The 14,031-nt window shown below is 32.4% G+C and overlaps 2 protein-coding genes across 2 annotated transcripts in view; one reads left to right on the forward strand and one right to left on the reverse strand.

The window, feature by feature from the left end:
• Nucleotides 1–6,404: 6,404 nt before the first annotated feature.
• On the reverse strand, nucleotides 6,405–13,416 carry LOC134723474 (ragulator complex protein LAMTOR5 homolog). Its single transcript, XM_063587080.1, has 4 exons — nucleotides 13,282–13,416; nucleotides 11,108–11,169; nucleotides 8,858–8,975; nucleotides 6,405–6,616 (listed from the first exon to the last, which is right to left on the reverse strand). Exons 1-4 carry the CDS (start codon nucleotides 13,314–13,316, stop codon nucleotides 6,553–6,555), a joined length of 279 nt encoding a protein of 92 aa, XP_063443150.1. The 5' UTR covers nucleotides 13,317–13,416; the 3' UTR covers nucleotides 6,405–6,552.
• The window catches only part of LOC134723464 (F-box/WD repeat-containing protein 7-like), a 44,017-nt gene continuing 43,372 nt past the window's right edge, over nucleotides 13,387–14,031 (forward strand). Inside the window, exon 1 of the mRNA XM_063587072.1 lies at nucleotides 13,387–13,467. The gene's annotated coding sequence lies outside the window, so the exon portion shown is untranslated. The remainder of the gene's footprint in view (nucleotides 13,468–14,031) is intronic.

Here is a 14,031-nt window from a genome sequence, read left to right on the forward strand (position 1 = left end):
TTATTTACAACATATTTGTTGAATTTAGAGGTAGACTTTTTTTTTATCAAATTGTCGGCATTCCTATGGGAACGAACTATGAGCCTCTCCTTGCCGATCACTTCTTATTTTCATATGAATCGAACTTCCTTCAGACTCTTGTCAAAAACAGGAAGATCAAATAAGCAAAGTAATTAAATTTGACATACACGGTGATCTCAGTTACAGAATCTATGACAGACGAGAGGATTTTCATGTTGTAATTATATTATACATTTCCCAACTTATAAGGTAGCAAAGAGCTTGTAGCTCCTAGTCAGACCTTGTAAAATGTCACCTGTGTCTGAGCAGAAAGTTGATGAACCAGTATGTCAAAGAACGTCTCGTAATTTTTCTAAAAAAAGTTCATCGGAAGGAAACCATGATCTTGTGTTCTTGTCTTTCATTTCTGCTTATGTGCTTTGGTTATATGCATTTTTATGTTTCTTTGTTACATATTTGTTTGATTTTATATTAATTAAGATTATAACACAATATTAACTGCTGTATCCCATTTGTTTGGGGACATTTTTACCTATTATGTCTGTATATTTTGTTAACACATCGTTGTCAATCTAATGAATTTGATGCGACTGTCATACAAGTGAGCAGTTTAGCTAGCTTTAAACCAGGTTTAATCCACCATTTTATGCACAAGAAAATGCCTATACCAAGTCAGGAATATGATAGTTGTTATCAATTCGTTTGATGTGTTTGTGCTGTTGATTTTGCCGTTTGTTTCATAGAGACTCCCCTTTTTGAATTTTCTTCGTAGTTCAGTATTTGCGTGAATTTTCTGTTTTTCAAAATGAAAAATATAGAGCTGCAATAATTAAGAATACATGAACAATATAAACTCAATTGGGACGCATGCAGGTTTTTAAAAACCGAAGGGAAAAACTAAACATGACATGAAAATCAATTATATGGTAATTTTTATAAACTTCCTGTTTACCAAACTTTGTTTTTTTTTCAAAAAACTAAGGATTTTCTTATCCCAGGAATAGATTACCTTGGCCGTATTTGGCACAATTTTTGTAATTTTGGGTCTTCAATGCTCTTCAATTTTGTACTTGTTTGTCCCTATAACTATTTAGATTTGAGCGTCACTGATGAGTCTTATGAAGACGAAACGTCCGTCTGGCGTATTAAAATATAATCCTTGTAAATTTGATAACTATTAACACAACTGTGTCGATGTCACTGCTAGTGGACATATCTTCTCCGAAGGTATCACCAGCCAATATTCAGCACTTCGTTGTTGACATGAAAATCAAGTATAATATGGTAATTGTTATAAATTTCCTGTTTATAAAACTGATTTTTTTTTTTAAATTGAGGATTTTCTTATCCCAAGCCCAGATTAACATTGCCGTTTTTGGCACAATTTTTGGAATTTTGTGTCCTCAATGCTCTTCAACGTTGAACTTGTTTGGAGTTATAACTATTTTGATCTGAGCGTTACTGATGAGTCTTACGTAAACGAAACACGCGTCTGGCGTATTAAAATAAAATCCTGGTACCTTTAAAAACTATAATTACCATGTATAGCTACTGATAATTTGACGATTTATAATCTATTTGGACTCAACTTTTCTAATAATCTAATTGACGACTCCGAGAAGGACACGAACAAGATCAAGCTGGCAGTATGACAGTTCTTATATAAATTTAATGAAGTGAGAAGGATGAATTTGAGTCTCATTTTGCCTGAAAGCAAACTAAAACTTGCAGTTTGAATTGTTCATGTTTTACGTGCAAGGTAAGACATCAAAAACTGAGCAAATTACCAGAAATTCAACAGTATGGAATAGATAGTCTAGGCAAAAGTGAATGTCGTTGGACAAGTTCTGGAAAAAATGAAACAGAAGTACAATTATATTTCATGTCTTTATACTTACCATTATCATCAACAAAGAAACAACAAACATTCTGATACATTGGGAACCAATAGAAGGTCGTCTCGATACAGCTAGTTATGTTTTAAAATTACTTTAGTTAACAATAATTCAATGTTATGCATTTGAAAAATAATGAAGAATTGTATGAGAAGTTATAAACTGTGTGATTCAAAATTTTACCATACGATACTTGTAATTGGAGTTAGAATGTTACGGTAGGATTAAGCATCATTAATATAAAACATTTCATGAGAAAAAAGTATATAACAAAACTACTCCAAGGCAAAGTGAAAAAGGCGAAGTTTACAAAAACTGACAACATCAACTGTTGTCAAACAACAGAATGAATGAAAAACAACTATCATATATTCCTCACTTGGTGTCAACATTTTTGTCAAAACAAATTGTATATTAAACCATTTTTTAAAACTCACCAGAATTCCATGTGTATGACAGTAAGTTATCTATAGCCTTGCCGATATTGACAAATTAAAGTGAGCAACCCAGAAGGTCAAAATACAAGTATGTCAATGTAACAACTATGATCCAGCAGTCCAAATTGTGCAAACATACATTACAGACATATAACACAACTTACTATAACATTTTGAAACACACATACACATGAATCTAACAAACACGCCAGCAAAACAGTTGTAGTCTATCGTAAATTTAGAAATGACGGCTACGGCAATAGAAATGTGAATAAGAACCAACAAGAAGGGTTTTGTTTGAGTAATAAATGGGTATTATGACGTTCCATTTTCCTCACGAATATAAACATAATCATACATAAATTTACTCAGAAATTACAAGAAATCACTGTCAATCAAATCTGTCATGTATTGATAAACAAAAACTCAATTTTAAACTTCATCTGAAATTGATCAGTAGGTGATTATTAGAGTATTGAGAGATGCTGATGCAAAACACTACCTGTTACTAGCAACAGTTTAACTCAAACTAAGCAAATCACTAAACGGACTTATATCAAAAATAAATTGGACATTGTATTTTGAAAGGTAACATCAATGAGGAAATCATCAAACTTAAGAGCTAAATAACCGGCTTAGTATTATGGGAAACACCTTGAATGAAGATAACCATATGCACATGTAAATAGTATTAAGGAATCAAATAAAATGTATTATATGGAGTTAGCAGAAAAAGACCGGGATATCAAACGAAAAAGAATATTTAATGGTTATCAATGGATATACATAGCAAAACAAAAGAACGTAGACATTACACAATTAAGAAAATTTAGACAACACCCTTGGTTTTTACAAATTTATCATTAAGCGCGTTCTTGGTGAGGGTGATCCCATAAAGTGCTTCGCACGTTAAACGTTAAAATAGTGTTGTTCCGGTTTTAAGCAGAGAAGACATGTAGAGCAGCAGCCACCGGATAAATGAGGGTTGTATACAAGATAAATAAGTAACTTTATGGATAAAACAAAGTGGAAGATAAACAAGGAAACATACTACCTATAAAAACCATGCAGGTTTTATTTACCATTTTCTACATAAGAAAATGTCTATATAAAGGATTTGTATAATCTTACTATAAAAAGGCCTTGTCTCTACCAAGTCAAAAATATGACAGTTGTTGTCTATTCGTTTGATGTGTTAGAGCTTTTGATTTTGCCATTTGATTAGGGACTTTCTGTTTTAGAATATTCCAAAGTTCAAAGAAGAAATATTCTGTAATGGTTTTTTTTCTCCATTGGTACAAATATTGCAGAAAAACTTGTTCCAACAGCAAGGTATAATGTCATTGTTTGTAATAACGTTTTCAGTGGAACTTCTTTAAGAAAGAACAAATATAGGTTTAAAGTGGAATACATCACTGTTTATCAATCTTATATATTTAGCGCCTTTGACAGCGTACACAGAACACCACTGAAAGGTACAAACAACTTACGGAATTCCTCTGAGGATAACAACACTAAAAAAAAACTTCTGTCCAAGTTTTGGATGTAGCATCATTCTAGGCAATACCGTCACTTATTCCTTCGAAATATGATCTATATACTACCATCACTACTGTTCCTCGTGAGTATTTACTGCATCCAATGACAACAATTGACAGTCATGACTGTAGATGGACGTAAACTTATGGATATTTCTGCCTATCTAGATTTTCTGTTTGCCATGTTGGATGGCAGGAAGGGTCATCAGACACATTTTAAAACTAGATGGACCCATGATGATTGTGGTAAAGTTTGGTTCCGTAGTTTCAGAGGAGTAGATTTATATCAACATTAATAAACCACACTCGACAACAAGGGATGACAAAAGCTGACAATGATCCTCTGGTCCAATAGAGCTTAAAGTGGGTAAACACCATCCTTCAAGTGCACAAAATTGCAATAACTGCTATAAGGGATCAATTGATATTTTTCTCTTTTTGGATTTATTTGTAGCTATCAAACCTCATTATCTTAGACTAATGTGAAATTGCTTTTATGTGTTACATATGTACTTTCATTCCTAGCTTACAAAAAATTGTAAGGGTTCCATGCAACCCACTGTCTCTCCTACTTTTGCTGTGAATTGCAGGCTCAACAAAAATGAGGAAAAAAATTAATACTAATATTCCTCTCGATACTATCTTTTAATTTAAAGAAGTTTCTGTCCAAGTTAAGTAAAAATCTCAGATAGTTTATGAATCTTATAAATGTTTTAAAAACTTTTACTGCTGACTGTATGTTAATGTTATTTGGAAGAAAAATTTAGTCCATTTAAAAGTTAAATAAGAAAAAAAAAGACTTTTTTTTACAAAATTTATTTCTGTTTACTATCTTATAATCATAAACAATATTCTGTCCAAGTTTGGTAGAAATCTAGGATAGTTTAAGAAAGTTATTCAAATTTTAAAAGCTTTAACCACAGGATGAATGTAATGTTTCCTGGCAGAAAAACTGTCTTTTGATTGCTTCTGTTCAAGTTTAGTGAAAATCCAGGATAGTTTATGAATCTAATAAATGTTTTCAAACCTGGACTGCAGACTGTAAGTAGTGTTAATTGGAAGAAAAACTAAGTCCATTTAATAGTTAAATACACAAGAAGTAGACTTTTTTTTTTTACAAAATTTATTTCTTGATACTATCTTATGATCATAAACAAGCTTCTGTCCAACTTTGTTAGAAATTCAGGATACTTTGAGAAAGTTAATTTTAACCACAGAATGAATATAGTTAACCGTTTCCTGTCAGAAAAACTAGAAAGTCCATTTATAAGTTAAATCCGGAAAAAATAGAAAAAACCCCAACTTTAATCACAGAGTGATTACTGGTGGACACCAAGGACGCCGAAATGTAGGGTTACTATGTCTTGAAAGTCGAAGGCTCGACAAATACGCTTAAGCATTGCAAATTTCATAGTTATAAAGTAGCATAACTCTGGAACAGTGAGAAACTCACTACCCAAATTGGCACTCTGTTTACCATAAAATTGAGAATGGAAATGGGGAATGTGTCAAAGAGACAACAACCCAACCAAATAAAAAAACAACAGCAGAAGGTCACCAACAGGTCTTCAATGTAGCGAGAAATTCACGCACTCAGAGGCGTCCTTCAGCTGGCCCCTAAACAAATATATACTAGTTCAGTGATAATGAACGCCATACTAATTTCCAAATTGTACACAAGAAACTCAAATTTAAATAATACAAGACTAACATAGGCCAGAGGCTCCTGACTTGGGACAGGCGCAAAAATGTGGCGGGGTTAAACATGTTTGTGAGATCTCAACCCTCCCCCTATACCTCTAACCAGTCATGATTGTTAGCATTGTGTATGACTTTCATAAAATTCAGAGGAGGAAAACTTAAGTTGAAGTGTAGAAATAAAACAATTTGCAATTTCCCAAGTAAAAAAGGGGCATAACTCTAAAACAGTTAGTGACGTTTCTATCCCAAATTTATGTATTCAATTTTGATGTTAGATTTGGTATTCATATCGTATTATGTCTAATACTTTGATCGTTTCTGTGTGAGTTACATTTTAATGTTGTGTCATTGTTCTCCTCTTATATTTAATGTGTTTCCCTCAGTTTTAGTTTGTTACCTGGATTTTTTTTTCCTATCAATTTATGATTTTCGAATAGCGGTATACTACTGTTGCCTTTATTTATCATCCAGCTGTACTTGCTTGTTTTGGAACTTAGCACTTTGTGAGATTTTTTTAAATTTTGGATGTAAGAAGAAGACTTAAGTTAGAGTATGGAAATAAAAAATTAGGCAATTTTTCAAATTTATAAAGGGGTACACCTCTAGGACTGTAAATGATACACTTCCAAAATTTTAACTCTTGTCTAGGAGATTTGGTTCTAAGCATTGTGCATGGGTTTCATTATATTTAGATGAGGAGAGCTTAAGTGAGTGTGAAAAATAGGCAGGATGGACAGAAGACAGAAGGATAACACTTAATGTCCCCATTATCTATGACTGGGTCATAAAATTTCATAAAATGTATTTCTTACTACACATTTTATATATTAATTTATTAAATCATAAAGTAAGAAAAGTTTACAGACTAAAACATTTATAAACATTGCACAATTTCCTAATAGTTTTTCAGCTCTACAGCTACATACAGTTATTATTATCTAACACAGTTAAGGTTCTTGTTCATGATGGTGATGATTTATATATTGCCATTGTAATATCATCTTCACTTTTAATAAGAACACTCCTGAAAAAGAAAAGAAAATTGCAAAATTATGTATACAGAGCTTTAATCAAAATCAAAATGCATCTTTTATTATTTGTGCTTTATTTTAAAATATAAAATGATATAAAACAAGTACAGTCTTGAATTCATATTTCACCTTTTAAACATTATAGTTGTTTTTATGCTGTAGATAAAATTTGATTTTGTGTATTGTTTTAAAAATTTCGTTCTTGTGTTTTGCTATTGCGGCACTTGTCCTGGATAATGGGAATTTTTGGTGTTGAAAAAATGTTTCCCTATGCCTATCCCAAGTTAGGAGCCTGTAATTCATAATTCAGATATATTGTTTGTAACATATTTGGTTTTGTTTTTTTGATTTGTACATAATTTAAATAGGCCAATGGTTTTCTCATTTGATTAGTTTTTTCTTTTATATGTTGGGGCCTTTTATAGCTTGCTTTGTTGTATGGGTTTTGATCATTGTTGAAGGTTATACAGCAACCTATAGTTGCAGTGACGGATCCAGGGGAGGGTTCTGGTGGTTGGACCCCCCTTTTTTTTGGATGATTAATACGTTTGAAAGTGGACATATAGTTGGAACCCCCCTTTGTCCTGGGTTGGGAACCCCCCCTATTTGAAATTGCTGGATCCGCCCCTGAGTTGTAAATCTTCTATAATATTTGGTCTCTGATGTAAAGTTGTCTTCTTGGCAGTCCAACCCGTCTCCATGTTTTATAAACTTTTAATCTCTATAATGTAGATATTTGTCCTCATATGAAAATGTTTCCAATGTAAATTCATGTCTGGAGCAGAACTCACTAAAACCAAGAAGGGTCAGAAAAGTTAAACAACCAAATCGTAAAAGGTTTAAGGTGTCTATATTTCAGTGTAATATACAAACATTTCTGTGTTTTCAGCAATATTTGGTCCAAAATGCAGATGCCATTAATTAAAATTAATAATATCATCATCCCTATATCATTTGGTAGGGTCAAAAGAGCATTTTAAAGAAGCCCAGCCTTAATGAGTCATGCCATTTTATTTCAAAGCTGGCCATTTAGGTATTCCATAGGAAACCATGCCTGACTTGCATTAAAGGAGACAGGCAGAAAGGGGCAAAATTGGCCACACTTCCTAAACCTATTGATATTTCTTTCAATTTATTTCTATGATATGGAGCTTACAAAACATCAAGGACTCAATGGTTATCTCATGTTCTTTTCTTGTTATGACATCATAAAAATGTTATGCCAACTAAGCTAAAATATTATTATTTTTTATTTCTGTTATCCTTATTTTATGTATTGTGTACTTTGTAAAATAGATTACACCTTAAATAATCATTATAGAACCTTTTTCTTTTCATGTTATATGAACACCAGAAATCTGGGTCAAAACCATAACACTGTTGTTTCATTATAATTTGTTGGATACCAATTTCTTATGGATTTCAAGGCCATGGGTGAAGGTGAACCACAAGATAAAATGTTCAATGAAGTTCATATTTGAAGTATGTGTGCAGACTTTGCCAAAACCACTAAATCAAATATACACATAATACAATTATTCCTCAAATTCCCAAAAATTGGTATATGTGACCAGGAAATAAAATTAATCCACAGAAATAACATTAACAGTACCAATTTTCCAGCACCAGATGTGCATTTCAACAATACATGTCTCTTCAGTGATGCTCGAGGCCAAAATATTTGAAATCCAAAGCTCATATAAGACATTCATAATGAACATGTGTACAAAGGGTCAACTTGACTTAACCATAACTTCATGGTAAAATACCTTAAGGATTATGTACCCTTGTGTTGATTCAATGCTAAACATATGGAAATTTTATAGAAAATCCACAGCCTTTATCCTTGTACTCTCATATTTGGCAATTAACAACTATAGGTCACCGTACAGCCTTCAACAATGAGCAAAGCCCATACCACATAGTCAGCTATAAAAGGCCCAGATAAGACAATGTAAAACAATTCAAACGAGGAAACTAACGGCCTTATTCAAGTAAAAAAATGAACGAAAAACAAATATGTAACACATAAACAAAATAAAAACCACTGAATTACAGGCTCCTGACTTGGGACAGGCACATACATAAATAATGTGGCGGGGTTAAACATGTTAGCGGGATCCCAACCCTCCCCCTAACCTGGGACAGTGGTATAACAGTACAACATAAGAACGAACTATAATAATCAGTTGAAAAAGTCGAGTTAACTCATCAGATAGACAAAAAATACAAACCCTGTTTCTGATTCAATACAGATTACTGGAGGAGTAGAAGAATTTGGATGTAACTGAGCTGCTTGTTTTGCAATACTGGCAATGTTTCCTGCGGCAGACTTTTCTGCTACTCCTTTAGCTAAAAAGAAATGAAGAAAACAGATACATGCATGTGTAGTACTTTTGCCCTTTAACATTGCAAATCATATGGCATTAATGATATTTATAAAGAGGAAAATAATTCTCTTCTGTACTTATACATCCTGTCATTGTTTTATTGTGTTATGGTAAATTTTTGTATTCTTGTCTTTCATTTTTGCTCATGTTCTTTGTCTACATGTATATGCTTTTTTGTGCTTCTTTGTTTTATATTTGTTTGTTTTATAGTGATTAAGATTATAACACAATGCTGACTGCTGTACCTCTATTTGTGACATTTTTACCTATTATGGCTGTTTGTTTTCTTACACATGGTTTTCAATATAATGGAATTCGATAGATCTGTCATGCAAGTGAAAAGTTAAGCTAGCTATAAAACCCAGTAAAATCCACCATTTTCTATATAAGAAAATGCCTGTACCAAGTCAGTTATGTGACAGTTGTTATCCATTCCATTGATGTGTTTGAGCTTTTGATTTTGCAATTTTATTAGGAACCTTTGGTTTTGAATTTTCCTCAGAGTTTAGTCTTTTTGTAATATTTCTTGTTTCTCTCACAAATCCCACTATATAATCAAGGACCATCTTAAATTTTACCTTCATGTTGTAATCAATAAACTGTATAAAAATAAAAGTTAAAATTTATTTAATATTAAAGTAGCAAAAAAAAGAAGACAAATGCAATTCTGACTCTGCAAACCTAATTTCAAGATACATTATACATGCACATGAATCAAAGAATAAATCATTACTGGTGCAAAGAAAGTTTGATAGCTCAAGGTAAAACTTAAACTACAAGTATCAAACTTAATGGGATATTAATGATAAGTAATTTTGAAATTAATTAAGTTGCAAAACGTTGATAACTGGACATTGAATGGAGGTTGTGTTATATCAAAGAAAGACCTTACAGATTGCAAGTTGATCTTTAATTTTTATCAATTTTCTAGCTGGTCCAATACTTATGATTGGAATTCTGTGATACATGTACATTTAGTACTAGCAATACTCCAGGCATGTATAAATTTTTTACCTACATGTAACTTATATGACAGACAATAAAAATATTCAAAACCAATAAATAGATCATAAAATTGAGAATGAAAATATATCAAAGCGACAGCAACCCGACCATAGGGCAGACAACAGCTGAAGGCCACCAATGGGTCTTCAATGTAGCGAGAAACTTCAGTACCCAGAGGCATCCTGCAGCTGCCATCTAAACAAATATGTATACTTGTTCAGTGAAAATGGACGTCATACTAAACTGTGAATTATACACAAGAAACTAAAATTAAAAAATCATATAAGACTAACAAAGGCCAGTGACTCTCGACTTGGAACAGGCGCAAAATTGCAGCGGAGTTAAACATCTTTTTGAGATCTCAACCCTCCCCCTATACCTCTAGCCAATGTAGAAAAAAAAACACACAACAATAAGCACAAAAAAAACTCAGTTTAAGAGAAGTCGGAGTCTGATGTCAGAATATGAAACAAAAGAAAATAAGCAAAAGGACAATAATACATAAATAACAGACTACAAGCACTTACTGACATGCCAGCTCCAGACAGTTTACAATTGTTTAATTTGCTTAAAAGTGACTTGGTGACCTCAGGTTACATTTATCAGCAGCAACTTTTCAAATTTTTTAATACATTTTATTTGTAAACATTCAATTTAGTAAAAATACTTTCATCGAGGATACCAAATTTACCATACTATAAAGTATCCATTGACAAAAACAAATTAATTTATGTAAAATCACCAATGAAATTAATTTGACATTTTGCCTCGAAGGAATCTATATGTTTTTGGCTAGTGTGCAACTGTGTGTTATGATTTCTGATACGATAAGCTTAACTTTTCAAATTTTAAGTGCAGTGTTGTCCCTCGGGCCTTTTAGCATCATGATAATGTGATGCTTTATTTCTGAATGTGATGCTATATTTTTAGAAACAAGATTGTATTTCGAATTTCATATATTTACCAAGATGCTATATGAATATCTAGGTAGAACACTGAAGTGCAATAAAAAAAGATTTTTTTTTCAATACCATGCATGCAGTAGGAAATAATATTACTAATATAATGTTTATTGATAGTTTAACTAACCTGCTAGACAAAGTCCATTTTCATCTGCACAAAGAACACCTGCAACCCCTGGTAGTCTGAATCTGTAATCAAACATGAACACAAAATGTTATAAATAAGTAAAACAAATAAAAACAAGAGTCTGTCAGAGTGGTCAACAGCAAACTTGATTTTCCAACAGATTTTGCTGCTGTAAGGTCTTAACAATCTACAATTTAACAATGATCATGAAAACAGCTAAAATTGTCATGATTGTGAAAATTTTACTTGACTTTCATTTAGTCTAAATTTGAAGAAAACAAATTTCAAAGATTTTTCATGTTAATGAACAGACACAGTTTGGCTACTCTTTTTTTTAATCATTTATTTTGTCGAAAGACTAATTTTACACCAAGACAGAAACAGGGCTTCCTATTAAAAAATGTTTGAGCCAGCCGGATATTTTTGTCTTATCATGATGTTAATCCCATACAACTTAATAACTAAAGTGCCCTTTTAGACAAATAACACCCTTAGGCCTTGAGATTCAAGCTGGAGCACTAGCACCCATAGTTATAAGTTTGGCATCATATGAATTCTGATTGACACAAACACATTATTTGACTTGATTTTTAAAGTAAATCTGATTGTTATATTGACAGTGCACCATTGGCATTGTGCAACATCAGGCTATTAGTATCTGTGCAAAATTACGTTGTGAATAACTTCACTTTCATTTTTAAAAAGTACTTTTCCTATTACCGGATGTTGACTTGAATGTTAAAAAAAGAGACCAGAGACGGATACATAAACTATGTACAAAATGTACCTTTACAAAGCAAGATTGGGTTTAAGTAGCTCTTTACACATAATTACTAGTAATATAACTACAGGAAAAGACTTGACAAATAATCATTTATATGTATCATATGCTTTTTTGAAAATTCCTGTGCATAATAATTATGATAATTTAATCTCGCAACTGGGCACATGTGCATAAGTGTACTAGTTCTAACAATGTGGTTCAGACGATTTTGCACGTAAAAACGTTTATTACAAAATGTACTACCTTTTTGAATTTTCATGAAATCTTATCTATATACATTTTCTGGTATAAATCTGAATCTTGTTGGCTAAATTAAATAGATTCAAACCACTGAAATTTAAGAAATCATCTTTTAATATGTTAATACAATCAATGTCCTGTACAAAATAGTTTCCCCTAGCCTGAACAAGTAAAATCAGTTAAATGTGGTAGAGAACTAATTAATTATGTTACTTATATGACCACTTATACTACATGTATATTGCTATTTAAGCTATAAAAGGTCAGGCAAAAAAGATAGCATAAACTTCATTTTTTTCTTAACTATATTAAAATGTCTGTATTTAAAAAAAAAATATATTAAAAGGAACGTTTCAGCATTGGCACAACAAGTCATTTATATAATTTATTGGACTTGTCTGGAGAATATGACCGTTTTGAAATGTTTGGATGCCCTGGTCTGATATCATTGTACGTGTATTATGTGTTTTCATACTATTTAGAATTCACTGTGATGTCACAATTTTCATTGAAAAGGAATGCTTAATTTCGAAGAAATCATATGATGTACAAAGCATATGATCTGACCATATGTCATTATTATTTTATTATAGAAGGTCAGAGCTGACTTTATAGACAGTTCCCCAAGCTGACTTCATAGTGGGTCTCAATGGGGTCTAAGCGTGACGCGGGATTGCCGATTTTTTGTAAGTGTGACAAGTGAAAGTCAAATTATGGTGTCGTGAAAATGGGATATGAGGTCATGCCGGACCCGGGAACTGACAAAATAAATTAGAATTGCTTACGTATAAAGTGTAAGCTGGATACGGGAATATGACATAACAGTAAGCGGGATCCGGGATCGGAACCCCCCAATGAGACCCCCTTCATAGATGGTTTGATTTGGGTTTTTTGAAGATGGTCTGAGTTGTCTTTGGGCCAACTCGTCTTGAACCAGTCAGGAGCATATAGATTGATTTACTGTTCCCATCACCTGTCAAGATAATAATTTCTGCTGCCAAAAAATGATGAAAATTGATCAAAAAATGGGTTGGTGGAGATTAATTTACATGTCAAATACGGTATTCAACCCCCTGTGATATGACTGTCTCCTTTCTATTTTATTCAATGTTTAAAATTTCACTAAAAAGCAATAAAAATGAGTCCGTACGTTTCGTCTAAATGCTTTTCTAGGACTTTTTCCATTTTTCAAGTCTTTGGGCTGCAACCGGAAGTAGAATTCTATGCCGGATATAGTACACATTTTCTTCCTCTTTTTCCATAATGACAGAAGAGTGTGATAGCCAAACGGAACAGGTTGTTTTACAAACTCTTTTCCATTTCATGAGATCAACAGGTAACAAACAACATTATTTTTTAACCTTAGAATAGTTTAAACTATGAATACACATTGATATGTTTACAATTGTACCAATGGGTTTTGTAAATAACTTGTTTTGATTTTGTTCAGTTGTTGACGTTGTCATGTTGTGATAACTCCATAATTTTGCAATATATATGAGTTGAATACATGTATGTCTTAATGTGTATCCATTTAATATACCTGCTCAGTTACATTTTTGAAAAAGGATGTCACCACAGGTTTTTTTTCACAATTGCCAGGTTTACAAGCCATACGAACCCTAATATGAAACCCTGTACGGAGTTTAGGGTTTAGTATGGATTGCCGATTTTTCGTAAGCGTGAAACGTGAAAGTCAAATTATTGTGTCGTGAAAACGGGAAATGAGGTCTTGCGGGTCCCGGGAAATGACAAAAAAAATGAGAATTGCTTATGTACATATTGTAAGCGGGATACGGGAATCTGACAAAACAGTAAGCAGGATCCTGGATTGGAACCCCCAATGAGACCCCCTTTAAAATAACCTTTCGTATGTCAAATTATATCATTGTTTGTTTTA

The sequence above is a fragment of the Mytilus trossulus genome, chromosome 1, assembly GCF_036588685.1.
Source record: "Mytilus trossulus isolate FHL-02 chromosome 1, PNRI_Mtr1.1.1.hap1, whole genome shotgun sequence".
In the NCBI taxonomy this organism is placed as follows: Eukaryota; Metazoa; Mollusca; class Bivalvia; order Mytilida; family Mytilidae; genus Mytilus; species Mytilus trossulus.